Source organism: Trichosurus vulpecula, chromosome 1 (assembly GCF_011100635.1).
Source record: "Trichosurus vulpecula isolate mTriVul1 chromosome 1, mTriVul1.pri, whole genome shotgun sequence".
Taxonomy (NCBI): Eukaryota; Metazoa; Chordata; class Mammalia; order Diprotodontia; family Phalangeridae; genus Trichosurus; species Trichosurus vulpecula.
The window spans coordinates 87,023,765-87,050,025 of NC_050573.1; the positions used below are offsets into that span (position 1 = coordinate 87,023,765).

General features: G+C 46.7%; 1 protein-coding gene across 1 annotated transcript in view; it reads right to left on the minus strand.

Moving 5' to 3' along the window:
* ADGRB1 (adhesion G protein-coupled receptor B1) overlaps positions 1 to 26,261 on the minus strand; it is a 220,641-nt gene that overhangs the window by 75,297 nt on the left and 119,083 nt on the right. Inside the window, exons 17-18 of the mRNA XM_036741341.1 lie at positions 21,078 to 21,219; positions 5,392 to 5,495 (exon numbers count right to left, since the gene is read on the minus strand). Of these exons, the coding sequence (XP_036597236.1) occupies positions 5,392 to 5,495; positions 21,078 to 21,219 (246 nt within the window). The remainder of the gene's footprint in view (positions 1 to 5,391; positions 5,496 to 21,077; positions 21,220 to 26,261) is intronic.

The window sequence follows — 26,261 nt, forward strand, 5'->3', positions numbered from 1 at the left end:
ATCCCTGACTTAGAAAACAACACATAAACATCTGTATTCTACTATATTCTTATTTATTTTGCTAAAATTATGTTTTAATCTGCTTCAGCGTGCACTGGCTGTGTTTGATACCTCTCGTCTAGGTAATCCTCTAAAACTATAAATGGCAGAGAACATGCTGGCATGGATTGGTAGAGAAAGTTTCATCAGCCAGGTCTAGCTCCCATCCCATCCCTCACATTTACATAATGGTCATCACTATCTCTGTGTTGTTTGTCTTTAGTTTTTGAAGAGAACCAATGACATGGCAGAGTGATATCCTGACTCATGGGAGAATTGGATTTAAGTGAGGCAGAGTTGCACACGGCTGTCAACCTCACTCTCTTTTCCAGTCATCAAAGTCCAGTGGCAAGACAAAAGTTAGGACAACTGGCAATGGCCTAGGATGCAGTGGATGAGCTCTAAGATGTCCGACCAAGCTCCAAAAGTTCCACTCTCATAGCTGTTGGAAGAAATTGTTCTCATCTACTCATTCTACCAGGGAAAGTCATGCTTGAGGTAGACATCCTCTAACTCACTGATGGATTTGAGGCCTGTTGGTACCCTCAAACTAGTTTAATCCATGTGCCAAGATGATTTCACTGGGGTGTAGCCACTGTGCATGCTACAGCTTCTTGGAGCCATGGGCGAGAGTTGAGTGCCGGGAGGCAGCAAAGATGGATGAGCAGCCCTGAAAAGGGCTTGACAGTTCCTCACACCAGAAGTGCTAGTGCTCCTTGGATACCCATACACCCACCGCCTATATATAATCAACTTCAACATCACTATTGCATCAACCTCTTCACCACCCTCACTACATACATGATCATCAATCACCCTCTTCAGCATCGCCACAATGAGCACCACCATATCATCATCTACGTAATTGACTTCAACATCACCATTGCCACTAATACCACCTGCCATCACCATCAGCAGCAGCATCACCACACTCATCTTCATAAGCGTCATGACATACATGACATAGAATTATTATCAGTAATGTACTGTATATAAAATTAATAAAATGTGCAAAATTAACATAATATAACATAGCATAACACAGCATAACATAACATAACATAATATATAAAAGCATATAAAATTAATAAAAATAAAATCACCATCATCTCCATAATCGCCACCAGATGACGGCAGGTGAAAACACCACCACCATCATCCCCATCTATATAATAACCATTATCACTAACATTAATCTTTCTCTGTCTCAGTATGTTTCTATCTGTGTCTCTCTGTGTCTCTCTTCCCATCTAGCTGGCTAACCATCTTATAAAATCAAATCACAACCACCTTCATCTCCATAATCATCATCAGATAATGGCAGATGAAAACGACCACAATCATCCCCATCTATAAAGTAACTATTATCACTAGCATTCCTCTGTCTCTGTCCCTGTGTGTGTGTGTGTGTGTGTGTGTGTGTATCTCTGTTTCTGTCTCTTTTCCCACCTAGCTGGCTAACTAGGCAACCATCTTATAAAATCAATATTACCATTATCATAATCATCTAACTCTAACTCCATGATTGCCATCAGAAGATGGCACAGGGAAATATAATCCGAATCATTCCCATCTATATAATAACCATCTCCACTAGCATTTTTCTCTGTTTTGTCTGTCTGTCTCTCTCTATCTCTCTCTCTCTGTCTGTCTCTCTGTCTGTCTCTCTCTCTCTGTCCATCTCTCTCTCTCTCTCTGTCCATCTCTCTCTCTCTCCCTCTCCCTGTCTCTGTCTCTGTCTCTCTCTGTCCGTCTCTCTCTCTCTCTCTCTCTCTCCCTCTGTCTCTCTGTCTCTCTCTGTCTCTCACTGTCTCTCTCTGTCTCTGTCTCTCTCTCTCTGTCTCTCTCCATCTAGCTGGCCAGCTAGCTAACCATCTCATAAAATCAATGTTAATGTTACCATTACCACAATCTCCATAATCACCAGCACCAACACAATAAACAGAATCACCGTGACCATCATCACCATCATTATCTCCAACACCTGCACCATCAACATCAGAAATAACCACCATCCCACCATCATCATCATCATACTCCCTATTCCAGAGACTTTATCAGGCTTTGGGAAAGAGTACCATCCAGTAGAAAGAGTGCTGGATTTGGAATCAAAGGACTAGGGGTAAATCCTGTCTCTTTCTCTTATGACCCGTGTGACCTTGAACAATTCACTCAACCACGCTAGTCCTCAGTTTTATCACCCGTTAAATGAAGGGGCTGAATTTTATCACCCCCTCATTTTCCCCTCAGGCCTAAATCTATGATCAGCATGGTCCTGTGTCTTGTCATGGCCTGAGATATAAACCATAGGGAGCCAGTGACAATGACCATGACCCTAGCCCCACAATGACACTATCAGGGAAGGAACATAAGGAGTCAGATGCTTATTAGACTGTGTCTACATTGTGGAAAAAACATCTGGACAAAAAACAAAACACAAATAAACAGAAACCCTTACCCTTTTCTGGAGAATGAGAGGGTTCTGTGTCACTTACACACCACAGGAGACATTATCCCTTGTGGCTTCAGGGAGCTCCTTCATGGAGGACATAGAACCCAACATGGACCAATATCAAATCAAAAGAGGGAGTAATAAATTTGGAGTTATGGGCCCTGGGTTCAAATCCTAGCTCTACTACTTCCTAACTCTTAGGTTTTCCCTTTCCTCATGTATTAAAATAGAGGGATGGAGTTAGAACACCACTAGGGTCCTTTCGGGCTCTCTGCCTGTTGTCCCACAACTCTGTCTGCACTTTCTGACCATATGCATACGGCTAGCCCTTTTGATTAATATTTGTATATCCAATATGCCCCCACATATGGTCTTGTGTGAGGCTGTATATGCGAGTGTGTGTATCTGAGTGAATGTGTGTGTGTGATGTGCGCATATAGACAGATGTGTGAATCTGTATATGCAAGCATATTTGTGAGTACAATTGGGGATGTGTCACTGACAGGGGGTGTACATCTAAGGGTATATACAAGAGTGTGCATAGTAAGGGTTTAAGTGCATGCTGGTGCAGTCACCATCCACAAGGCACAAAAATAATTGGTTGCTTCAGTTTATCTAATCCCACAGATGTGTGAAGTTGATGAAAATCTTTGCCAACCCCCTCCCCACCAACAAACAAAAACCAGCCCAACTGGGTCCTTTGGGTCCAGAACAGATCATAGACTATTCGAGATAAGAGAGGCCTTAGAGTATTTAAACTATAAAACACAGAATGTTAGAACTAAAGGGGACCTTGAAATAGGGAATGTTACAGGATGAAGAGGCCTTAGCACAGAGCATGTTTAAGAACATAGAATGTTAGTACTGGAAAGGACCTTAGAACATAGAACACAGAGTTTGTTGTTCGGTCATTTCAATGATGTCTGGCTCTTTGCGACCCCATTTGGGGTTTTCTTGGCAGAAATGTGAAGTAGTTTGCCATTTCCTTCTCTAGCTCATTTCATAGATGAGGCAAACAGAGTTAAGTGACTTGCCCTGGGTCAAAGAGCTATTAAGTATCCGAGGCCAGATTTAAACTCAGGAGGATGACTCCAGGCCTAGCCCTCTATCTAGCTGCCTACTAGAGCTCGAAGGAAATTTAGAACAGAGAACAGTAAAACATCAAGCGTCTGAATTGCACAGGACCTTGGAGATCACTTCCTCTGATGCCGTCATTGTATAGGAAACCTCAGGACTAGGCAGTGACTAGTCCAAGGTCACAAAGCAAGCCAGAGCTAGAAGTTTTCTAACTGCTTGCCCAGAGTGCTTTCTAAAGACATACCCAGCTGCTTCTGGAGTGGGCCCCAGCCAGCCCGATAAGGTCATTAGCCAGTATGATGTCACTGATAATTGAACCTGACAGTTCCTGACAGGCTCTCAGGGTCGGGCAGCCCTGGAGGCAGAACAGGTCAATGTGACCCCAGTGTAGGGAACGGATTGCATTTTCCTTTTCGACCGGAATTCAGGATGATTGGCAGCTGAGTGTGAGGGAGGGGCGGAGGGGTGGGGGTGGGGGTGAGAAAAGAGATTAGATCATGTTGGTTCATGCCTCTGGGAAAATAGCCAGTAGTCGGTTCTCAGGACTTTGGGAGGTAATTTCCCCACCTATAGAAATAATTTATCATAATATTCCACCATGGTCACTGACTGGCTGGGTGACCCTGAGTAAGTCTCTTCCCCTCTCTGGGCCTCAGTTTTACTGTCTGTCAAATTTGAAGGTTGCATCCATTGATCTTTAAGGCCCCCTCTGGATTTTACATTGTGTTCTAGTTCTAAGGTCATCCTAGCTCTAATGTGCTCTAGTCTAAATCTGAATAGGGCTTTAACTTTTTAAAGCATGACTGCTCTTAATAATTCCACTAAATCTTCACAAAACCCTATGGGAGGTAATCAGGTCAGGGAAAGTATTATTCTCCCTTGGTTACAGAGGGGAAGACTGAGGTACAAGAAGTGTTTTGTTGGTTTTTTTTTTCCTTTCCCTATTCATGTAGGCTACTGCAGAGATGGGAGCCAAACTGAGGTCTCCTGACTCCCATGTCTTTACTGTCCCTGTCTTTTGAACATTGTGATAAGTATCCTAGACCAAGCATCAGGGTGGGTGTATAGTGGTCACTCCCCCAACATTAGCCCATGGACTGATCTAAGACCACTGATTTACAGCTGGAAGGGACCTTAGAGTATATACAGTCCAATCCCCTCATTTTGTAACTAAAAGAAACTGAAGCACAGAGAGTTAATGAAGCATCTGAGCCAGGATACGAACCCAGGTTTTTCTGACTCCAGTGCCCTATCCACTACTCCACACTGCTTCAAAGCCACACTTTTCAAAGCCCCAGGTCATTTAACTTTCACAACATCGTGGGATGGAAAAAGGAAGGGAATTAGCAAGGAATGAAGGGAGGGAGAGAGAAAGGCAAGGAAGGAAAGAAGGAAAGAAGGAAGGAAGGGAGGGAGGGAGGAAGGAAGGGAGGAAGGAAGGAAAGAGGGAAGGAGGTAGGGAGGAAGGAAGGAAAAGAGGAAAGGAGGAAGGAAGGAGGGAGGAAGGAAGGAAGGAAGGAAGGAAGGAAGGAAGGAAGGAAGGAAAGGAAAAAGGAAGGAAGGGATGGGAAATGAGCTTGTGCTCCCCATTTTACAGATATGGCAACAGGTCCAGGGTCAAACATTTAGCAGAGTCAGAAATGAAACCTGGACTTGCCCTGTCTAAACAGCACTGAAACGTTTGATAAGACAAGCTGTCAGGACAGTGACTTGGGCCACATCAGGTCTGGGGAAATCTCTTACAGCCGGCCGCCTCCCACCCCCCACAGGCCCCCTCCCATGTCCCATGGGGCATACTGAGAACACGTCAGTAGCCTGCCTACCTCCACACAGAAACGTAGATGATGATGAGAAGTAGCAGGGTCAGGGAGGACACGCCGCAGCCCACGATGAGTGTGACTGAGGGGACAATCACCTTTTCCATGTTCTGCAAGAGGGAGAGAGAGACACACACACATACCCAGTGGGGGAAGGGAACATGTCAGTGTCAGCCCCTGGCATAGGAAAGAATGGGAAAATGGAATAGAATCAAATGGGATGGACTCATGGAATGGGAAGGGGTAGATTAGACATCAACCCTAGTCCCGTCTTTGAGACTCACTTGCTAAATTGGGAAGCCCCTTTCCCTCTCTGGGACTAAGTTCCCTCTTCTATAAATAAAGAGGCTGCAATGCAGTGGAACCCATGGAACCGTAAGGCACCTTCTAACTGTTTTTATGCCATGAGGCCATGAATGGAAGGGGACAGAAGGTTGGGGCTCCAAGTCAGAGGCACAGTCAGGACAAGAACCCTTATTTCTTAACTCCCAATCTAAGGTTCTGTCCATGACCCCATGACATTACTAGTTTCTTGAAGGGGGGCTGGTGTCAGGAGGATGGGTGAGTGAGATTTAACCTGAGTCTGTGAATGAAATGTGTTCTCACTGGCCCCCTCCTTTCTTTCATTCTTTTTCTCCTCCTGCTTTCTGAAAGGTACTCCCTTCCTTTCCTACCCATTCTTTAAGGAAAGACTCAGGTCTGACTCCTCCTGGCTCCGTGCCTACCCTCCCTGATTTTGACTAGCCAATGCTGACCTTTCTGTCCTCCTAAAGCACTCACTAACTAGTCCCACAGCCAAGCACTTGACATTTGGTGTGTTCTCTCTCTCTCTCTCTCTCTCTCTCTCTCTCTCTCTCTCTCTCTCTCTCTCTCCCTCCCCCCCCCCCCGTCTCCCTGTCTCTGCCTCTGTCTCTGTCTGTCTCTATCTATCTATCTATATCTGTCTGTCTGTCTCTCTCTGTCTGTCTCCCTGTCTCTCTGTCTGTCTGTCTATCTCTCTATCTCTGTCTCTCTCTGTCTCTCTGTCTCTGTCTCTCTCTCTCTTTTGGTGAGGGAGGAGTAGAGAAGATGGTTCATCTCTCCCCAACGGGGTATCCTCCCTCTCTCTCTCTCCTCCCCCCAAGTCAAGCACAACCCAAGTCTGGGCACATAAGGGAGGCTTCATTCATTGCAGAATGAAGAAAAAGCATAAAGGTCGCCCACTAGAAAGAACTCTCTAATAATCGTAGCTGTCCCACAACGGAATTCACTTCCTTGGAAGACAATAAGCTCCCTGTGATTAGAAGACTTCAAGCCAAGGCAGGAGAAAAGCTTGCATCGCTCTAGTACTGTGAGGTTTACTAAAGTTCTCTTATTAGGTTCTCCAGCTCCCACCCTGGGGTCTTGCTCTCCTGATTGGAGAGCAGTCACTAGGTCTAGTAGACAGCCCAGACATCTCCCTTCCATGCCAGCCCCTGCTCTAGATAAGTGAAATCACAAGTCTGGATCAAAAATAAATTTTAAATGATGTACAAAGAAATCTAGGGTACAGAGAACGTTAGAAATTAACCTCTCTGGACCTTCACTTTCCTGCCTGTAAAATAAGAGATTCTATAAAGACACAACAATTCCCCACCCAGGATCGACCTTGTCAACCTGGTTCTGAAAATAATTCACTGCAATCATGGGCAAGTTACTTTACCGCTCTGGGCCTCAGTTCCCCAACTTGTCAAATGAGGGTGGGGGAAGGGAGAGGTTTGGAGCAGATTGCCTCTAAGGTGCCTCAGAGCTCTGTATTCTATCCTGTGTTCTAAGGTGATTTCCAGTTCTCACATTCTAGGATTCTTTCCCCCTCTGTCTGTTCATCCTAGTAATTAATCCCTTACTCACATTCACAGGGCTTTGAGCTAAGATCCCCACCTGCTGTTCTCAACTACATCTCAGGGCATTTGAATAGTGTAGGGGTGGAACAGGATTTGGCAGTTTAGAGAGGGACAATGGACAATTATTTAAGGATCTCACATAGCAGCACAGAAGGAACTATACTGACAATTCTACCTTCCTCTTTCTCCTTCCTTCCTTTCCAATCTCTATTATGTTCCCTTTCATTCTATCCCTATCTAGAGCTCTCTCTGTCATTCTCTCTGTGTCTGTCTTTCTCTGTCTCTGTCTCTATCTTCCCCCTTATTTCTATGTCCCTTTGTCTTTCTCCAATCTCTGTCTCTAGTTCTCCCTGTCTTTCCCCCCCTTTCTTGCTATCACTTTCTCTGTCATTCTCTCTCTTTGTATCTCTCTCTGTATCTCTTTGTATCTCTCTGTCTCTCTCTCTCTCTCTCCTGCCTTGTTTCTTTGTCCCTTTGTCTTTCTCCAATCTCTGTCTCTAGTTCTCCCTGTCTTTTTCCCCCTTTCTTGCTATCACTTTCTCTGTCATTCTCTCTTTGTATTTCTCTCTTTCTCTGTCTCTTTGTATCTCTCTCTGTATCTGTATCTCTTTGTATCTCTCTCTGTATCTCTCTGTCTCTCTCTTGCTCTCTCCCACCTTGTTTCTTTGTCCTTTTGTCTTTCTCCTCTCCCTGTCTCTAGTTCTCCCTGTCTGTCTTCTGTCTCCCCCTCTTGTTATCACTTTCTCTGCCATTCCCTCTGTCTCAATCCCTCTCTGTATCCTTTTCTATGCCTCTGGCCCTATCTCTCTGGATATCTGCCTCTGTCTCCATCTTCCATCCCCTTTCCTTCCCTTCCTTTCAGTCTGGGGTCACATCTGTCTCCAATGTTATGCTGGCTTCCAGCTACTCTAACCTACTTTACCAGCTAACACAAGGAAGAAAAACATCCAGAAACACTGAAGCACCTTAGAGTGCCTTCTCTTTACCTCACTGCACCCCACACCACCCCACTCCTGCCTCCAGGGCACTGAGGTCCACTCTCTGGGTAAGGCCTGAATCCTAAAGTCACCCTTGAAGAGAGACCTCAGCCATGGAGCAAAGAGACAGGGCTTCTCACATCCCTCAGAACTCATGCCTGCTCAAGGCATTCGGTGCTTACCAAGTCCAAATACTTCAGCCTGGCATTCAAAGCCTAAAATAATGCCTAACCCAATCCGGAGCCTTATGACTCGCCCTCCCTCTGTTCCACCCAGCTCTTCTCCTCACCATCCCTTCCGTAAACTAGAATCATTCCCATTTCCTTGACTCTCTCCTTCCCCCACCATGTTGTCCAACTTCCTCATCCTTCATAGTCCAACTCGCGTTCCATCTCCTTCAGGACGTCATCCATCCCTGAAACGCCGGGCCCTTGCCGAGATCCCCGTCCTGGGAATTCCTATAGGTCTATCCAAGTCACATAATTCAGCATCTGCTCACACCATCTCTAATTATCTTCATCGGTTAACAAACATTTGAGTACCTTTTATGTACTCGTACTCTTATTTCTTAACAGTGGGGGGAAATAGAAAGAACACAGGTTCTGGAGTGAGAGGACCTGGCTCCAAATCCCTCCTTTCATACTTAGTTTCTCTATGACCTCTGGTAAGTCATTTGAACTCCTTTGGCTTTAGTTTCCTCACCTGGAGGGTTGGCCTTGATAGCCTCTGAGATCCCTTAGAATTCTAATGCTAATTTCCTATAATTCCTCAGTTAGGAGTCAGGAGACTTTGGAGGCAGAATGATGAATTGGAAAGACCAATGGGTCTGGGTTCGAATCTTGTCTCCAATGTTGCCTATCTTTGTGACCTTGGCTAAGTCACCTAAAATCCTTAGCCATCAGTTTCCTCATCTGTAAAGTTAGAGAGATGGACTGGCTGGATTCTAAGGTCCTTTCCAGCTCTACGTCTATGATCCTTTGACCTGTCTAGGTGAGATTTTGGGCTGGTCACTTCCCTACTTGGTGCCTTACTTTCCTCATCCGTTCACTGGGCACATGGGTAATTGCTACACTACTGACCTCTTGGGGCTATTGTGAGAATCGGTTCAGGAAACCCGGGTTCCAGTCTCACACGTGGCACTGATTTGCCAATGTCACATTAGGCCAAGCCCCTTTCCCTCTGGATCCTAGGTTCCTCCTTTCTATGTCACATGAGGACTTTGGATTAGATGTTTTCTAAGGTCTCTTCAGCTCTGATAGCCTGTGATTATTCTGGATGGGGGTGCAGGGAATTTTGTGATCATATTCTCATAAAGTCGGAGAAGACCTTAGAGATCTTCATTTTACAGATGGAGAAAGTGAAGTACAAGGCAAAAAAGGAATTGGCCCTAAGTCACACAATGAGTCGTTTCAATTTTTGGAACTGAGATTTTTCTCTTCTGAAAAACAAGGATTAAAAAAAAAAACCACTTATATTATCTAACTTTCCCGTGCTGATATGAGGAAAATGGCTTGACAACTTTAAAATTCTAGAGAAATGCGAATTGTTATTATTTGTTGAAGACTACATCTTAATGCCTGCTTTACTGGAACGAGCCCTAGATTTTAAGTCAGAAAAGAACACGGTCCCAAATCTTGCCTCCAGCAGCTACTAGCTACAGGATCTTGGGTAAGTCTGCCTCAGTTTCTTCACCTGTAAAATAAGAATAATGACAGCGCCTACCTCATGAGGCTGTTGTTAAGATCAAATGAGATAACGTGAATAAAACGCTTTGGAAACCTTCAAACACGGCATAAACATGGCTGGTGTTTAGTTCAATAGCAATGATTAGCATTTTAGGGCAGGGGGCATCAGATCGGTGACCTGTAAATGCAAATGAACACTTTCTCTGAATGTCATTTTAAAGAGCTGTGTTGCACACTGGTTGAGTGACTATCCTAGGGTCATGCGGTCATAGTCTGAGAGCCCTGACCCAGGTCACAGACTGGGTCCAAACCATACTATCTGTCTCAAACACATGCTGTGGGTCACCAGAAAGCCTGGCTAAGGGTAGGTGGATAAAATCAGTGCAACCCTGCTCCCCGCAGGAGAAAAACACAGAGCCCCCAACTCCGAATAGGTGTTTCCTTCTTAACAGTAAGTCAATATAACTGAGAATCTCGGGTTGTCAGACCTAGGAAGGACTTTAAGGAACCAATTTATCACAACTCTTAGTTTTACAGAAGAGGAAACCAAGGTCCACAGTGGGAAAGGATGATGTCCAAGGCTACTGTTGCCATTGCAAAGGTGCAAACTGTTCTCAGAGGGAGAAGGAATTACTCTGGTAGCGTACAAGGTCAGATGGCATCCTGACTAGAGGCGGGGGGAAGGAGGGAATGACCAAGGAGATGACCCTGAAGAGGAAATGCATTCTCTTGGCTAGCTAGCTTCTCATCTAATGCCGGCCGGCTGGCTGGGGACCCTAGGGCCTGGCCCGTTGTTCTGTCACCTGCAAATGGACATGCACTACTTGAGGGAGGGCTCATTCTCCATGCACCTCCAGCCTGCTTCTCCCCCGCCCTCCCCGACCCTGATCTGCTGTGACCATCTGCCTCTTCCTGCCCTCATTAGGACAGGGCAGCTGGCCTCCCTTGCCCCCATCTCCTCCTTGGTCCTGCCTGGATGCTTCCCAATGTTTCCCCACATTCCTTTTGAGCCTTATCCTACAAGTGTTTCCTGAGTACTTCCTGAGTATCCTATCAAGTGCTGGCCCCTAAATGGGGAAGGAAATGAGCCTCCAACATCAGAGCTGGAAAGGGCCTTATTTAGAAGGGCTAGTCCAGCCCCTTCGGTGATTATTCTCCAATTTGTTCCAATAAGTATTAATTACAACAGAATTAAATACAAAAAGAAAATAAAGAATTGGTACCTGCCCTCAAGGATCTTACAATCGATAAACATGAATGCAAAAAAGAAAACAAAAAGTGGTTATAAAGTAATTTCAAGAGGTAGAGTCCATTAATTACTGAGGGGATCAGAGGAGGCCTTGTGGAAAAGGCAGCACCCAAACTCTGCTTCGAAGAGAGTTAAGGATTCTAAGACTCGGAAGTGAAGAGGGAGTGCCACTCCAAAAGCCTATGCCAAGGCACAGGGATGGGATGTCATGTATGAATAACAGCTGGGATTCCTTGATGTCACTAACAACAGCCCTCACTGTTTTCTAAATAACTCTAGCCTAAAAACCATGAGACTTGGGTTCTCTTCCAGGCTCAGCTTCTGTCTGTATGATATTGACCATGTGTTTTTTTATCTCAGCCTCAAGTTTCCTTCCCTGCCTAACAGAGATAATAATCCCTGCTCTGACTACTGGGCTGCTGGGAAGACCAAGTAAGGTGATGGATAGGAAGGTGCCATGTATGAAGGCGCTGTGAATAGCAAGAAGCTTAGTACAGAGTGGCCGGGCCAGCTTCATTGGCTGCAAACCCTCTGCTCATGTCCTGAGATTCAGACCCTTCTCAGTGGGCAATTCAACACAGAGTCAGTAAATATGAATGTCTTCTGAATGGTTAAATGACTTGCCTAGGGTCACACAGTCAGTGAAAGAGTATACATCCTAAATAATCCTTTCAGGCCCTGAGGTCCACAAGCCTGGTAACTCAGAAACAGAAATCCCTGGAGTAGCCCTGGCCAGGAGGAGGAGAGCAGGGTGTGAGACTCAGGAGGCTGCTGCTCCACAGAGAGGTGGTGTGCAATCCAGGCAGAAGAAGGTGTGCATTGTAAGACAGAACAACCATCACTGAATTATTTTGTTTAAATGTGTACTTCTTTGTTACTAGGGAGGTTTCTCTGGGAGTGAGGTGGGGCCACTGGGAAGTGAGAACAATCTTTTTAAAAAGGAGCATCGATAAAATATTTAAAAGACAGATTTTTTTTTTCCACAAAAGATCAGTGATTTTGTCAGCATAGGGAACTGCCTCTGGCAACACAGATCACAGACTGTCTGCTCTGACTTAGGAAATAAATCCTAGAGAGTTGCTTCAGGCACATGGATGGGACATGATTTGCCCATGGTCAAATAAGTAGTAAATGAACTCAGGTCTTCTAGAGGCCCCGTATTCTATCTGCTATGATAGGAAGCTTCAGGGTCAGGGAAGGAGATCCAGGAGAAACTAGTAAAACCCATTTCTAGAATACTTCCCATCCTTAACACAGCTATTTTCCCAAAGAAGTTAAATGACAATGAAAAATTCTTTGTTATAAGGTTGGTTCTCTGGGAGGAGGAGGGAGGGGAAGGCAGACAGAGAGAAATCTAGGCAATGCAAAAACAAAAGATATAAATAAAAATAATAAATGACTTTATAGCTAAATGACTTAATGAAAGTCACAGGCAGCAAGAAGCAAAACTGAGGTTAGAACCCAGGTTAGCAGACTCCCCAGTTAACGGGTCTTTCCAATAACCATTTTGATGCCTTCAAGGAACACTACTTCTGGGAGTTCTTACTCCCTTTTTTACAGATGAGGAAACTGAGGCTCGAAAACTGACTTGGCCATGACCCCCAGCTAGTAAATGTAAGGGCCTCGATAGCAGGGCTGGCATTCTTTGCACTGGACCCTGATAGCACAAAGAGAGGTCACTTTGGGTAGGCCTTAAGCTGGGCTGGTTTGTCTCCTCTCCCCTCCTGCCCTCACCTCTTACACATAAAACAACACAGCTCAGGGATGAGGAAGGGCTACCCCGGCCCTGAGATGGGGAAACAAGCCCAGAGAAGCACGAAAATTTGTCCATGGTCACAAACAAGGGCGGGGCTGAGGACTCAGGTCTGTCCATAATTACGTGCTGATGTAGCCTGTGACCTAGGCTCCTTCCCACGGCGGCCGAGTCAGTCATAATCCCCACCTGATTTTTGGCTAATAGTTTCCTACCTGCTTCACTCAAACAAACCACTTCGTAATCCTTTAAGACACAGGAGCTGTTGTTACCTTAGATTGTCATTTAATACAACACTTTTTCATAACTGTGGGAGAGGCAGGCATGTTATTTATGTGTGTACATACATGTATTGTGTGTAGACACATCCACATACATATACGTGAGTGTATATGGACATTATTATATACATATATGTATGCACATGCATATATGTATATACATATAGTGTGTACATACATATACATATTTCTCTGACCTCTAACTGAAATTTAGCACTGACTTCACTAATTATTTTTTTTTTAATTTAGAAAAAAATGGTCCTGAAAAGGTGTTTGGCCTGCCAAAGGGTCCATGACACAAAGAAAGTTAAGAATCCCTAACCTAGACCACTCTTCTTTTGTTCCCCCCAAATGAGGACACAGGTCTAAAAAGATTTAGTGATCTGTCCAAGGCTGAATCAGCTGTCTGTGACAGAGATGGGATTTGAACCTGGGTCCACTGGCTCCAAGTCTTAGGCTCCTGACCGTCCACCACTCCTGAGCGGTGACTGCCTCTCTAAAATCACCTGTGGAAGCCACATCCAATTAGGAAAGGAGGCCAGGCCACCAGGATAAGCGGGAGTCCAGACAGAGTTTGGCCTGCCTTCATCTGTGGCGGCCTCTTTTCTTGTCAGCCCCTGCTGGGCCCAGAGAATTGGGCCGGGCCACCTGCAGGCTCTGGCTGGCCCTACCTTTTCTCTGCTTTCTTATTTTAGCCTTTGCATCTCTAGCAACCCCTGGCCTGCTCAGGCAAAAGCCTGACTTGGAGGATCTGCTCCAATCCTGTTTCCCCAGAGAGAGAAGAGCACTGACCAGACTGAGAGGACCTGGGTTCCAACCCTAATTCTGCCACTTAACAGCTATGTGATCCTGGGCAAGCCACCTCCCCTCTGCCCTGGGCCCATTTCCTTGTGTGTCCAGTGAGGGCACAGGATTAGGTCAGGGGTCTTTAACCTTGTTTGTGTCTGTGTCATGAAACCCTTTTATGGAGCCTCAGAAGCACGGGCTTAAATGCATGACATGAAATCGATGGAATGACAAAAGGAAGCAACTACATTGAAATGTCATTACCAAAAAACTTAATTTTTTTTTTTTACAGATCTCAGGTTAAGGAGTCTTATACTAGAGCATCTCTAACAAGTGGTCATCCCTGCCATGATGGGGACACTATTTTTCTACTCTCTGAATCAGCCCATGTCAAATCCCTTCCCTCCAGAATCTTTATGTTGTTGTCCCTGTTAAGTCATTTTCAATCGTGTCTGACTCTTCCTGACCCATTTGGTATTTTCTTGGTAAAGATACTGGAGGAATTTGCTTTTTCATTCTCTGGCTCATTTTTACAGAGAAAGAAACTGAGGTAAACAGGGTTAAGTGACTTACTCAGGGTCACACAGCTAGTAAGTGTCTGAGGCTGGATTTGAACTCAGTTCTTCCTGACTCCAGGTCTGGCACTCTATCCACTGTGCCACATAGCTGTCCCATGCCAAATCCCATCCCTCCTCATTCCCTTGTCATTCCTTCCCTTCCTGATAGCATACTAGCAATGAGGATAAAAACTTATACTAAGACAAACAAGTAATAAACAATAAATAAACAACAAGGAACTTACAGGAAGTGGGACACTTGGGTATTTCCCCTCCTCCCTGTCCTCAAGCCAAAGTCAGTCACTGGCTTCTGATAGTATAGGAGTCTGCCCAGTTTTAGCCTCTCAAACTATCTCTTCTTGTTTCTTATGCCTTCTCTCCCACTGAATGCTAATAGCTAACAGATAAATAGATAGATGGATAGATAGAGAAATAGAGAGAGATAGATATACACCCACATATATATGATATGATTATTTAAATATATGATATATACATGTAGGTGTATATGTATATGACTTTCTGAAAACCCCTTATGTATATATAAGCTATGAAAGCTTAAAACTTCGCTAAGTCTTTGTAAGTGTGTGTGTATGTGTGCATACATGTATGTGTGTGTGTATATACACCTTTAACGTCTGCAAAGAGCAATAACCCTGTGAGGTATGTGCTGTTATAAAACCCATTTTACCTTACAGATGAGGCTACCAGACTTAAGTGACTCGCTCATGGTCACATAGTTTGTGGAGAGTCTGAGACAGATTTCAAAGTTAGGTCTTCCTGACTCCAGGTCCCATGCTCTAGTTCCGGATGCACCCAGCTGCTTACCTCTCCTTTAAAATCCATTTCAAACACCATCTCTAGGAAACTTTCTCTGATCTTTTTTCCACCCCCTTATTCCCCCCCAAAAAAACCCACCTTTCATGTAGCAGTTTGTTTGCAGGTCTCTAATGCATTTATCAGGTAACACAGTGAATTAAAGTTATCTGTGTTTGTGTCCTATAGCCCTGATAGACCTGAAGCTTCAAAGAGGGTACGCATTGAGTTTTATCTAAACCTTATAACTTTCCCAGTGCTGAGCCCAGGGCTCTGCACCCAGGAAGTCTTTAATACATTTTTGTTGGATTATATTTAATGGGAACTGTGTCCAAAAAAAGACCTTCCAATGCTCTAGAAAAGAAACCAAGTCAGTTTAGGGGGCTGGGGGTGGGGATGGCACAGAATCCCAGGCCTGCCTCGGGCAGGGCACCGGGGCAGAGGGAGATAACTTAGCAGCGTTGTCCTGAGAAGGGTCCCTGGGATGTTTTCTCGGATGGTTTGGGAAGTCATCTCATAGGCTGCCCAACCCTCCTGAGCGTCAAGGCAGGTTCCTAGAGACTCATTCAGGGTCCTTGTTCCTGAGTATCTTCAGTCCTCCTCCCCCAGGAAGCTTTTCCAGAATACTCCAGTTGTGGAGATTTCTCCCTTCTCCAAAACCCTACATTGCTTAGAGTTTGACCTGATAATTCAGTCCCAACTCATCCTGTTCACTTTCTATAACTTGTGTGTGTGTGTGAATCTGGCATCCTCAGCTAAAGGGTTCGGGGAGGCCATGTGGGGTCAGGGGAAATGATCTGAATCTGGAGACAGAAGGCCTGGCTTCCCATCCCAGCTGTATTTACTAATAGTGTGACTGTCAGGTTACCCCTGCAATCTCAGTTTCCCAATCTGTTAAAAAGAAGGAAGCAGGCGAGGTGATCTATAACGCCACAAAATTTCAGATTTGGAAGGAATCTCACCAGCCATCTAATCCAATCCATATACAAAAGGACTCCCCCGCATAACAAGATAGAAAAACCTCCCTTTCCAGCTTCAGGTCCTATGATCTGGGCTGCAGGCTCCCTGGGGGGTGAGAGCGGTAAGAGGAGGAAGAGCCTGTGGCAATGAAAGTAAGACTCAGTGGATTTGCAGCTGGAAGTATCTGGAGGGGTCATCTAGTCCCTTATTTTACACATGAGGAAACTGAATCACAAAGGCAGTAAACATCTGGTCCAGGATTAAAACTGGGAACTTCTGAACCCAAGCATGGACAACCAACAGAGAGGTGGCAGACTTAAGATACAGAATTAGACATATATTTTGGGACATGCTTGACCATACATATTTATAGAAGGATTTTTTTTCCTTTTTTTTCTTCTGTTTTCAGTGGGTGGGAGAGGTAGAAGGGGAGTTAGAAGAGAAAATAAATGCTTGTTAATGGACAATTAAGAAAAAATACAGTGCCCTTTCCTCAACGTCCCTGTACTATCTCACTTAGCAGAGTAATTAGGGGAGAACCATGGCCTCTGAGTCAGGACACCTGGGTTCTAGTCCCTGTTGGTTCTAGTCCCAGGGGAGAATAACGCTAGTTCTTCTTCCCTCCAAAAGCTGCTGGAAGGATTAAAGAGGATGGAGCAGAAGCACCTTGAAAAGCATAGCAAGTCTTACATTCTCACATCTAGTCACAACGCTTTCCCCAAGGCCAACAGGCAATTTCCTCAAATACCAGCTTGTGTTGAAGAGATCTGTTTCTTGGCAAGCCATCCACAAACTCACTATTCCAGCATGTTATCACCTTCATTATCCTTCTTCCCATCTGACCCTAAATCCCTGGAGATGTTGGCAGAAGGGAAAAAGTCCTGGCCTGGAAGTCGTAAGACCTGGGTTCAAGTTCAGAGTCTGGGCCCTGACACTGACTTAGTGGATGACTTTGTGAGCCCTCTCTGGGCCTCCGTTTTCCATCTATAACATGAGGTGTCTGGACATAATGCTATCATCACCACCACTGCTAACAACAATAATAATATTAATAATAACATGGCACTATTATAAAGTACTGGAAGGTTTACCAAACACTGAAAGGCCCCTTGTAGCTCTATGATTTTATGATATTCTAGTTCAGCCTAGACCACGGAGAAATCCGCTCTGTATTGACTATGAAGCCTCCCTTTTCTTGTCTAGGAGTTTGTGGCTTGGGTCATTTTGCATTGTGTTGTAGTGGAAAGGACCTTGCCCTTGGAATATGATCAAGCCCTCCTCTAAGGCCTGCAGCTTTCTTGCCCTGGAACATCCCCCTGCCCTTGAGGCCCCCTTTTCCCACTGGTGAGTTCCAAACCTGGGACCTCCATTTTGAGGAAGTACCTGGGCCAATCATGTTTACTCCTTGTCTCTTTTCCCAATTTTAATCCTGACTCTTCAGACTTGGTCACCACACCCCTTTAAGGCTACCTCCTAACCATTCCCACCCCACCTCACCTCTTAGGATGCTTATCTTCCCCCATTAGAGTGTACACTCACTGAAGGCAGGCAGTGTTTTTTGCTTGTTTTCATTTGTATTCTCAGAGCTCAGCACATTGTTTGGCACAAAGTAAGCACTTCATGATTACTCAGTGACTTACTAGCTGGGTTCTCTTGGAAAATTCCCTTCCCCCTCTCTGGGCCTCAGTTTCCTCATTTCTACAATGAGGAGTTTAAGCTAGTTGATTTATCCCCTTCTAGCTCTGGTTCTATGATTCCTAATCTGTCTCAGAGCCTTTGACTAAAACCAAAGGGAAGAACCAATAGACACTGTAGAATCTTGAGCCTTCCCTTCCTGTGGGGACTGGAGATTCCAAGCCACCTCCTCCAGGGAGTCTTCTTAGACCAAACCCACTTAACTGTCATCTGCCAGGGGAATTGCCCTCAGCTACTCACCTCAAGATGCTCCTGCCCAACAATGTATTTTAAATATACTTAATAGATATTTTCTGATTTCTTCAGAATAGGAATTCCACAGACTATCACACTGAGAAAAACCTTACAGAGTCATCTAGTCCCACCCCCATTTTACAGAAGGAAAGATGGAGTCCCCTTTTGAGTTAATTGGATTTAATCTTCTAATTGCTTTGATACCAGATAGATGGGTACCAATTCCATATACAGGTCCCTATTTTTACTGCAGACCAGGGACTTCCTGAGGACAGAGGCTGTGCCTCTCCCTTTTCAGACTAGAACTCATTTCTCTTCTTCCCTAACAATATCTTGGATGCACAGGTTCTGCCTATTAGCCTGCTTAGACTTTGAGAGATGAGGCCACAAGACTGATAATTCCTGGTCGTGCTGGATCCCAAAACCGACCTAGATTCCCTTAAAAAAGGTGGACTTCATAGGAAATTGTTGGGGAATAGATGCCTGGGATCAACCTTGTCCCGGAGGACCCTCTCAGTAGGATAAGGAGACCTATGTCAAAATGAAGAACAGTACCTATCTTTAGGGCACTTTAAGGTTTTCTCAGAGACTCCTTTACAACAGGTCTGTAAGGTAGAGAGTGACAGCATGGGGTGGGGTTGTTGGCCTGTTCTGTCTTAGTGGGTTCTATCTTATCCCTCCTAGGTACCCTGGAGCCACTGCAGTTCCCATGGAAACCCAAAGACACCGCCAAATGCATTGTGTTGTTTATTGGCGCCATCACCACTGGCAATAATAATAATAAACAACTCCCATACCAGAAAATCTAACAAAGTACCTCCAGCCCTTGTCTGTTACTCCTTCTTCTCCTCCTGGCCAACTTCATTCCTCCAGTGCCTGGTCTTCCCTTTTTCCTATGGGCCTGATTGACATGGCTAGAGCCCCAATTCCCTGGGAGCCCCAAAGCAGAGCCCAGGCACTATACTTGTGGTTAACAAAGACAACTGACTGGGCTCTTGGAGGCACTAAGGCTGCCCCCAAGAGTGCACTGAGACCCAACCTTACAGACAGCCAGAGACTTAGGGGAGAGGGGGGAGGAGGGATGCTGTTCTAGGAACAACCCTCCCTTCCTCCAACCACCACCACCATCCGTTTGCTCTCCTCTTAGTCTCTTATCTCCAAGGTCTGGGCCTCAGACATCCCTGTTAGGTGGAGAAAAGGGGAAGTCCCAGCCCCTCTCACCAGTGCCCAAGATCTCTTCCATCTCTGCTATTTCATCCCATAAGCCAAGTTCTAAGCCTCTTCAGGTCCCACTCCCAGACCTTTAGACCCCTCAGCTCCTTTTCCCAGATTCTGGGCTTCCTCAGCCCTTTATCTTAGGCCCTTACAGTCTTTCTTATTTTCTTCTAGTCCTCAAGACTTTTCGGCTTCCCCAGTAAGTCCCTCAAATCCCTAAACTTCCCCTCTTTGGTCTCTAAAGCCCTCATCCTAGCTTTCCCTCCCTGATCCTCAGACCATTCAGCTTCCTCTCAAGCCCTCAGAGCCCTCTCAGAACTCACTTCCAGACCCCATAACCCTCAGTAACCCCTCCTGGGTTCTGGGCCATCCCCACCCTCCCATCTTCTCTGCTCTTCCTCCTCATTCTCAATGTCCAGGAGCTCCCCAAGTCATATGTCCAAGCTTGTCCATTCCTCCTCATAGTCGTCCCCCCCCAGGGCCTCACCTTTCTCTCCCAGATTCTGATTTACTCATTCTCCAGTTAGTTCCCAAATATTTCAGAGCTCTCCCCCAAACCCTCAGAGCCCAGATCTACCTCAGCCCATCCAAACCCCTTCCAAGACTTTCCAAAGACTAAATTCCCTCTGCCAGACTCTGGTTCCCCTCAGTGCCCCCTCCCATGCCCCAGACTCTGCAGCTCATTCATCTAGTCTCCCCAGAACACTCAGCTCCCAGCTTCCTCTGCTCTATTCTAAGAACACCAACTTTCCGACAGACCTAGCTAGCCAAAACTCTTGCTCTTTTCCCAACCCCACCAGGAGATCCCAGCACAGAAGAAGTCTCATGGCTAAGATACCCTTCCCCTTGCCAGCCCTTGGACCACTCAATCCCTAGATTTCTTTGGAGGAAGGAAGGAGACATTCAGGGAGAGAAGCGGGAGGACCGCAAAAGCCCAGGGAAGGGGTGAGAGTGACGGAACTGTCCCAGGTTCATTAGGACCCAATCTTCCTACGGGGTGCCCCTAGAGCCAGGCACTGGACAGCCCCGGACACCAATTTCCCTGCCTGACATCTCCTGCTCTCCCTCCCTTCCTTCCTCATTCCTGGCCAGAGCTGTGCAGCTATTGGAACATCCCGTTAAGTCACTTCTGACCGGAGCTTCCCAGCCCAGCCTCTGCTTGCCTCTCCTTCCTGGGTACCGGCCACCCACGGGGTCTCTGAACAAACCCCTGGTCCCCTCCTCCAGTTTCATCCAGGTCCCCTGGTCCCCTGGTTCCAAGGCAGGGAGAGTGGCAGAAGCAGAGCCAGCAGCAGGCACCTGACGCCTTCTATCTATCGCTTTCAATGTCATTGGGGAAGCTTTCCCATCTTGTCTTTCTGTCTCTCTCTTCTTTTCCATCCCCCCAACCCCAACACACTCTCTCTCTCTCTCTCTCTCTCTCTCTCTCTCTCTCTCTCTCTCCCCAAGTCTATATGTATGGTATGCCTGTGTGTCTTTCAGCATCTTTCTCCCTCCCTGCCTCCCCGTTCCCTCTCTCCTCCTCCCTCTCCTCACCCTCTCTCTTTCTTCTTCTTCCCTTCTCTCTCTCTCCCCCTTTCTCCCTCTTCCTCTCCCTTTCCCTGGGTCTCCCCAGGACTTACCCCGTCAGCGCTGAGCTGGGCTAAGATGGCGAAGGTGGACAGGCGGTCACAGAGGCAGCGGGTTCGGAAAGCATCGAGGGGCACCGTGCGGCAGCCTCGCCAGGACCAGGGGCCGAGCTGGGAGGAGGAGGAGGAGGAAGATCTGGAAGGGGTGGAGGTAGTGGTTGGGGTGGGGGGCCGGAGAGGCAGGCGGTGAAGGGGGGGGCGGGCGGTGAAGTGGGGGGGGGGGGAGGAGGCCAAGCAGGAGGGAGGCAGAGAGAGAAAGAGAGAGAGAGAGAGAGAGAGAGAGAGAGAGAGAGAGAGAGAGAGACATACACACATGAAGGAGAGAAAACACAGCGTGAGAGGAGGCAGCAGCAGAGAAGGGAGGAATGAAATCATTAAGGGATCATTGGCCAGCACAATACAGCCAAGGGGACTTCGCCTGGCAGGCCGGCTGGCTGTCCGTCTGTCCTATAGCCTCTGTCTGTCCATCAGTCCATCTAGCTATCCATCTGTCGAAAATCTTCCCACCCCCAGCCTGCACTGTCCCAGGCACCCCCTCACCTCTGCCCACAGCCCAGCACCCAGCCCCTAGATGCCTGGCCTCCATCTCTCTGCTCCCTCTGAGGCCCCAGAGCTTCCTCCTTCTCCGCCCTCCCCCCCCAAACCCGCCCCCAGGCAGCAGGAGCCCTCTGAGCCTGAGCCCAATAAACCCAGGGAGAGAGGTGAGGAAAGGAAGGCAGGAGGGAGTCACAGTCAGACGGGGCCTGAGCAAGAGAGACAGAGAGGGGGGTAATGAGAGATGGGGGAGAGAAACTAGGGAGGGGGAGAGAGGGGAGAAAGACAGAGACTGAGACAGAGAAAGAGACAGAGACAGAGAGAGTTGCCTACCCAGCCAGCAGTGGGTAGAGATGCCAGGCGATTGCTGAAGTCTGGAGAGCAGCCAGCCCCCAACCCCCACCACCACCACCACCAAAAAAAAAAAAAACAACAACCCATACTCACTCACACAAATACACACACTCCTACGGGCCCAAGTCACCCACCAGCCTGGCCCGGTGGGGGAGGGGGAAAGCAAAGACTCCACGGGGAAAACAAAGGGGGAATAGGGAAGGGGGAGGGGGCATGGGTATGAGTGTGAAAGAATGCACATCTGTACAAGAGGATGTGCACTTGAGAAAACGTGTGACACTGTAAAAGGTCGAGTGGGCTGGGGAGGCACTCGCATGAACCTCTGGTGTTTTTATAAGTGTATATGTGAGAGTACATGTGACTGTAGGAGCCCCTGAGGGTGTGCCCGTGTGTGTAGGCACACAAATGTGACAGTGTGAGAGTGTTAGCTTGTATGAGTGTATGTGTGCATGTAAGTAGATGTGTGTGTTTGTGTGTGTGTGACACTCCCCTCTAAAACTTCATGTCCAGTAGAGGAGTGATGGGGGAGAAATACCCTTAAAAGTCTTGTGGGGAAGGCTAGAAGAATGTGGCAGAGAGGTCAGGAGGGACAAACAACGTGGATGCTGGAATTTTGAAGAATATAAGGGCAGAAGGAGGAAGAACCTTCCCATTGCCCATGGGGGAGGGGGCAGGTAAGGCCACAAACCATCCATCCAAACAGCTTTGGTCACTGAAAGAACTTCAAAGATCATATAGCCCAATAACTTCATCTCACAGGGGGGAATGAGGCCCCAAGAGGGATAAAGGACTTGTCCAGAAACACACAGTCACTGACGTGTTGGAGCCAAGATTTAGAGCTGGGTCTTTGGGCTCTTCTGTATGAGCTGGAGAAGGAAATGGCAAACCACTCCAGTATCTTTGCCAAGAAAACCCCAAATGGGGCCACGGAGATTGGACACGACTGGAATGACTCAACAACAACCACCACCACCACAACAGGCTCTAAGTCCACTGTTCTTTCCAACACAGTGTAGTGGCCCTCCAGGAAGCCTTCCACAACTGCCACTATTCTATCCCTTACAAAGCAGATCCTTAATAATGAAGACCACTAATCAATAGCAGGCAGGAACCTTGGAAGCTGTCTAGTCCAACCCCCCCATTTTATAGATGAGGAAACTGAGACCCAGAGACATTCAGTGGTTTGTCCACAGTCCATAGCCAGTTAGTGTCAGAGGTAAGATTTGAACCCAGGTCCTCTGACTCCAGATCCAAGCTTGGCCCACTGTACCAGGCTATTTCCTAAGCAGCAACCAACGAGTGGACATATCTTTCTGGGGAAGTCCAATATGGCCAGCCCCTGGTTCCTCAGCTCTTTCATGTCTGAAATCCCCATCTCCCCAGCAGATCCAAGAGTTCTCCTCCCCTCTGCCCTCAGGTTCAAGAGCTCCTCACCGTCTTGACTTCGGTGAACCATACAGAAAACACATGGCACTGGCTACTGAGAGCTCAGCACTTAGTGGGTACTTGGTGAAGGTGGCTGAGTGGGCCCAAAACCACCCTTCTCATTCTCCTGACACTAGACTCTTCCAGCATGCTTTTTCCATTGATTCTTCTATGAGTTTCACTGTGGGATTTGGAGCCCTCCCTGGCTAGGTGACCTGGGGCAAGTCACTTTTCGGAACTGTCCCCATCAAACAGGGACGGGAATCCTGTACCATCACCCCCACGGGCTTGTTTTCAGGAGGTTTGTAAGCTGGAGTAGAAATGAGTTCTGTTACTATGGTTATGAGGAGACAATGTCAAAAAAGTGCAATGATCTGGCCAAGGTCACAGAGCATGTTAGTGGGAAGGCCAGGTTGAGAACCGAGGCTTCTCTACCTCCCCCCACCCCTACCCCCAACCTGCCAGCCAAGTCAGGATATACCATGCTGCCTCCCCAGCAAGGGCTCAGCCAACATCAATCAAGGCTGCTGCTTGACTAATTCCCTGGAGGTCTCAGAAAGGAAAATCGATCCTCGATCCATCTTTTTGGTGAAACTGGATGAGGGGCCTGGGGGTGGCTGAAAGGAATTTCATGTGGTTTCTTCTATTTTTTGCATACTGTGGCATAAAAGCCACTGCCAGTCAACTTAGGATAAAAAATAAAATGAACTTTTTTTTAAACAACTCATGGCATGTGCACAGTGCTTAGCGTGGGATTTGGAGTCAGGACAAATTGAGCTGAATCCTGGATCTGACACTTACTAGCTGTGTGGCCTCTAGCAAACTAACCAGCCTCTCTGAGCCTCAGTATTTCTGTCTCTCTGTTTCTCTTTGTCTGTCTGTCTATCTGTCTCTCTCTGTCTTCTCTCTCTCTCTCTCTCTCCTCTCTCTCTCTCTCTCTCTCTCTCCCTCCCTCATCCCTCCCTCCCTCCCTCTCTCTCTCCTTCCTCTCTGACTAAATTTATGATTTTGTTCATGTAGGAATTCCTGGTGAGGAAAATCCCTCCACGAATGCAGATTTGTACCTACTTTGCAACTTGGACTCTTGGAGAGCTGCTGGGGTACTAGGAGGTTCAATTGTTTTCCCAGGGTCATACAGCCAATTTTTATTGGAGGGGGAAAGTAATGGCTTGAACCCAGGACTTTCTAATTCTTAGACCAGTACTCTTAACTACTATACTCCATTACATCTCTAGAAAGTAAGGTTAAAAACCTTGCTGTCAGCCCCTTCCTTCTGTTGCCTGTCTCCACTTTACCCTGCTTGCATCTTGTTTGTACATATGCTGGCTGTTTGCACATTGTCTCCCTCCCTAGACTACAAGCTCCTCCTCTAAATCAGAGATGGGGTTTTTTGCCTTCCTTTATGTTCCCAATATTTAATACAGGGCCTTGCATACTGTAGGTCATTAATAAATGCTCACTGACTTGAAACGCGCTGCCTCAGGAGGTAGTGAGTTCTCCCCTCAATGGAGATTTTTAATGTAAGGCTGCATAAGGGACTTGTCAAGTATAATATAGTAGGAGGTCTAGGTTAGTTTAGATGGCCATTGGGGTCCCTTCCAACTCTGAGATCCTGCCATTCTGTGAAACCTCATACCTTTTGTAAACCTTGAACTTAAGAACTATAGAAATTTTAGTTATTATATTCAGTTATATTTTTAGCTTAGTTACATATATATATATACACTATATTCATCTCTGATATAGCTCCAACATGCCATGTTCTGTTCTAAGGCTCCCTTCAGATCCTAGGTTCTAGGTTCTAGGTTTTCAAGTGCCTTTCAGATACCAGTCTATGATTTGCTCCCTGCTTTTCCTCCTAGGAAGCAAGGGCCCTGTGGTCAAGTTGGGGTGAGGGGACAGTCTGCTCTTCAGATGAAGCAGGCCCTTGGAAATGCTTCCCTGGGCCGTGAGTGGCTCTCGGCCCGGTGCTAATTATGTTATCAGCCTCCACAGAAGGTGGTGGTGGGAGAGCGGCCAGGCCCAGCTCTCTCCACTGGGTTGGCAAAGGCTCTGGCATAAGGGAGCAGCAGTGAGGCCCGCCTAGAGCTGGGGCCTAGGAGAGCCTGGGTCTAATCTCTTATGCTCTGGTTCTTGCTCCAAAACTGCAAGAATTCTAGATTCTGATTCTATGTAAGGTAGATTATAGTTTGTTGTTTTTGAGTTGTTTTGGGCATGTCTGATTCTCTGTGACCCCATTTTGGGACTTTCTTTGCAGAAAAATTGGAGCGGTTTGCCATTTCTTTCTCCAGCTCATTTTACAGATGAGGAAACTGAGGCAAACAGGGTTGACTGGGCCAGGATCACAAAGCTAGTATGTGTCTGAGGCCAGATCTGAAATCGGGTCTTTCTGGCTCTAGGCCCGTGCTCTATCCACTGCACCACCTTGTTGACCTAGATCATAGTGAGGGTCCTTTAGACGTCTACAACTTCAACCTTCTTATCTAACAGAAAAGGAAACTACGGCCCAGAGAATGAAGTGCCTTGCTCAGAGTCATGCATCCAGCCAAGGAAATCCAAAACTAGAACCTAGGCCTCACGACTTCCTTGCCCACTCCATCATGCAGTCTGGAATTAAAGTTGCCAGGGTCTGGGAGCAAATGGAAACGGTTTTTGATTCCCCATATAGTCTTCCATGGCAGAGAGAGCACCTAGGCTCAGCTACAATTTTCTAGGCATAGGGCCTAACTTAAGGTAACACAGAAGGAGAATGTGGACCAGAGTGCCTGGTCAAGCAGGCCCTCACGCCACACAGTGACCAGCTGAAGGAGCCAGTGACATGTAACTCGGAGAAGAGAAGCTGAGGATGGTCGAATACTATTATTT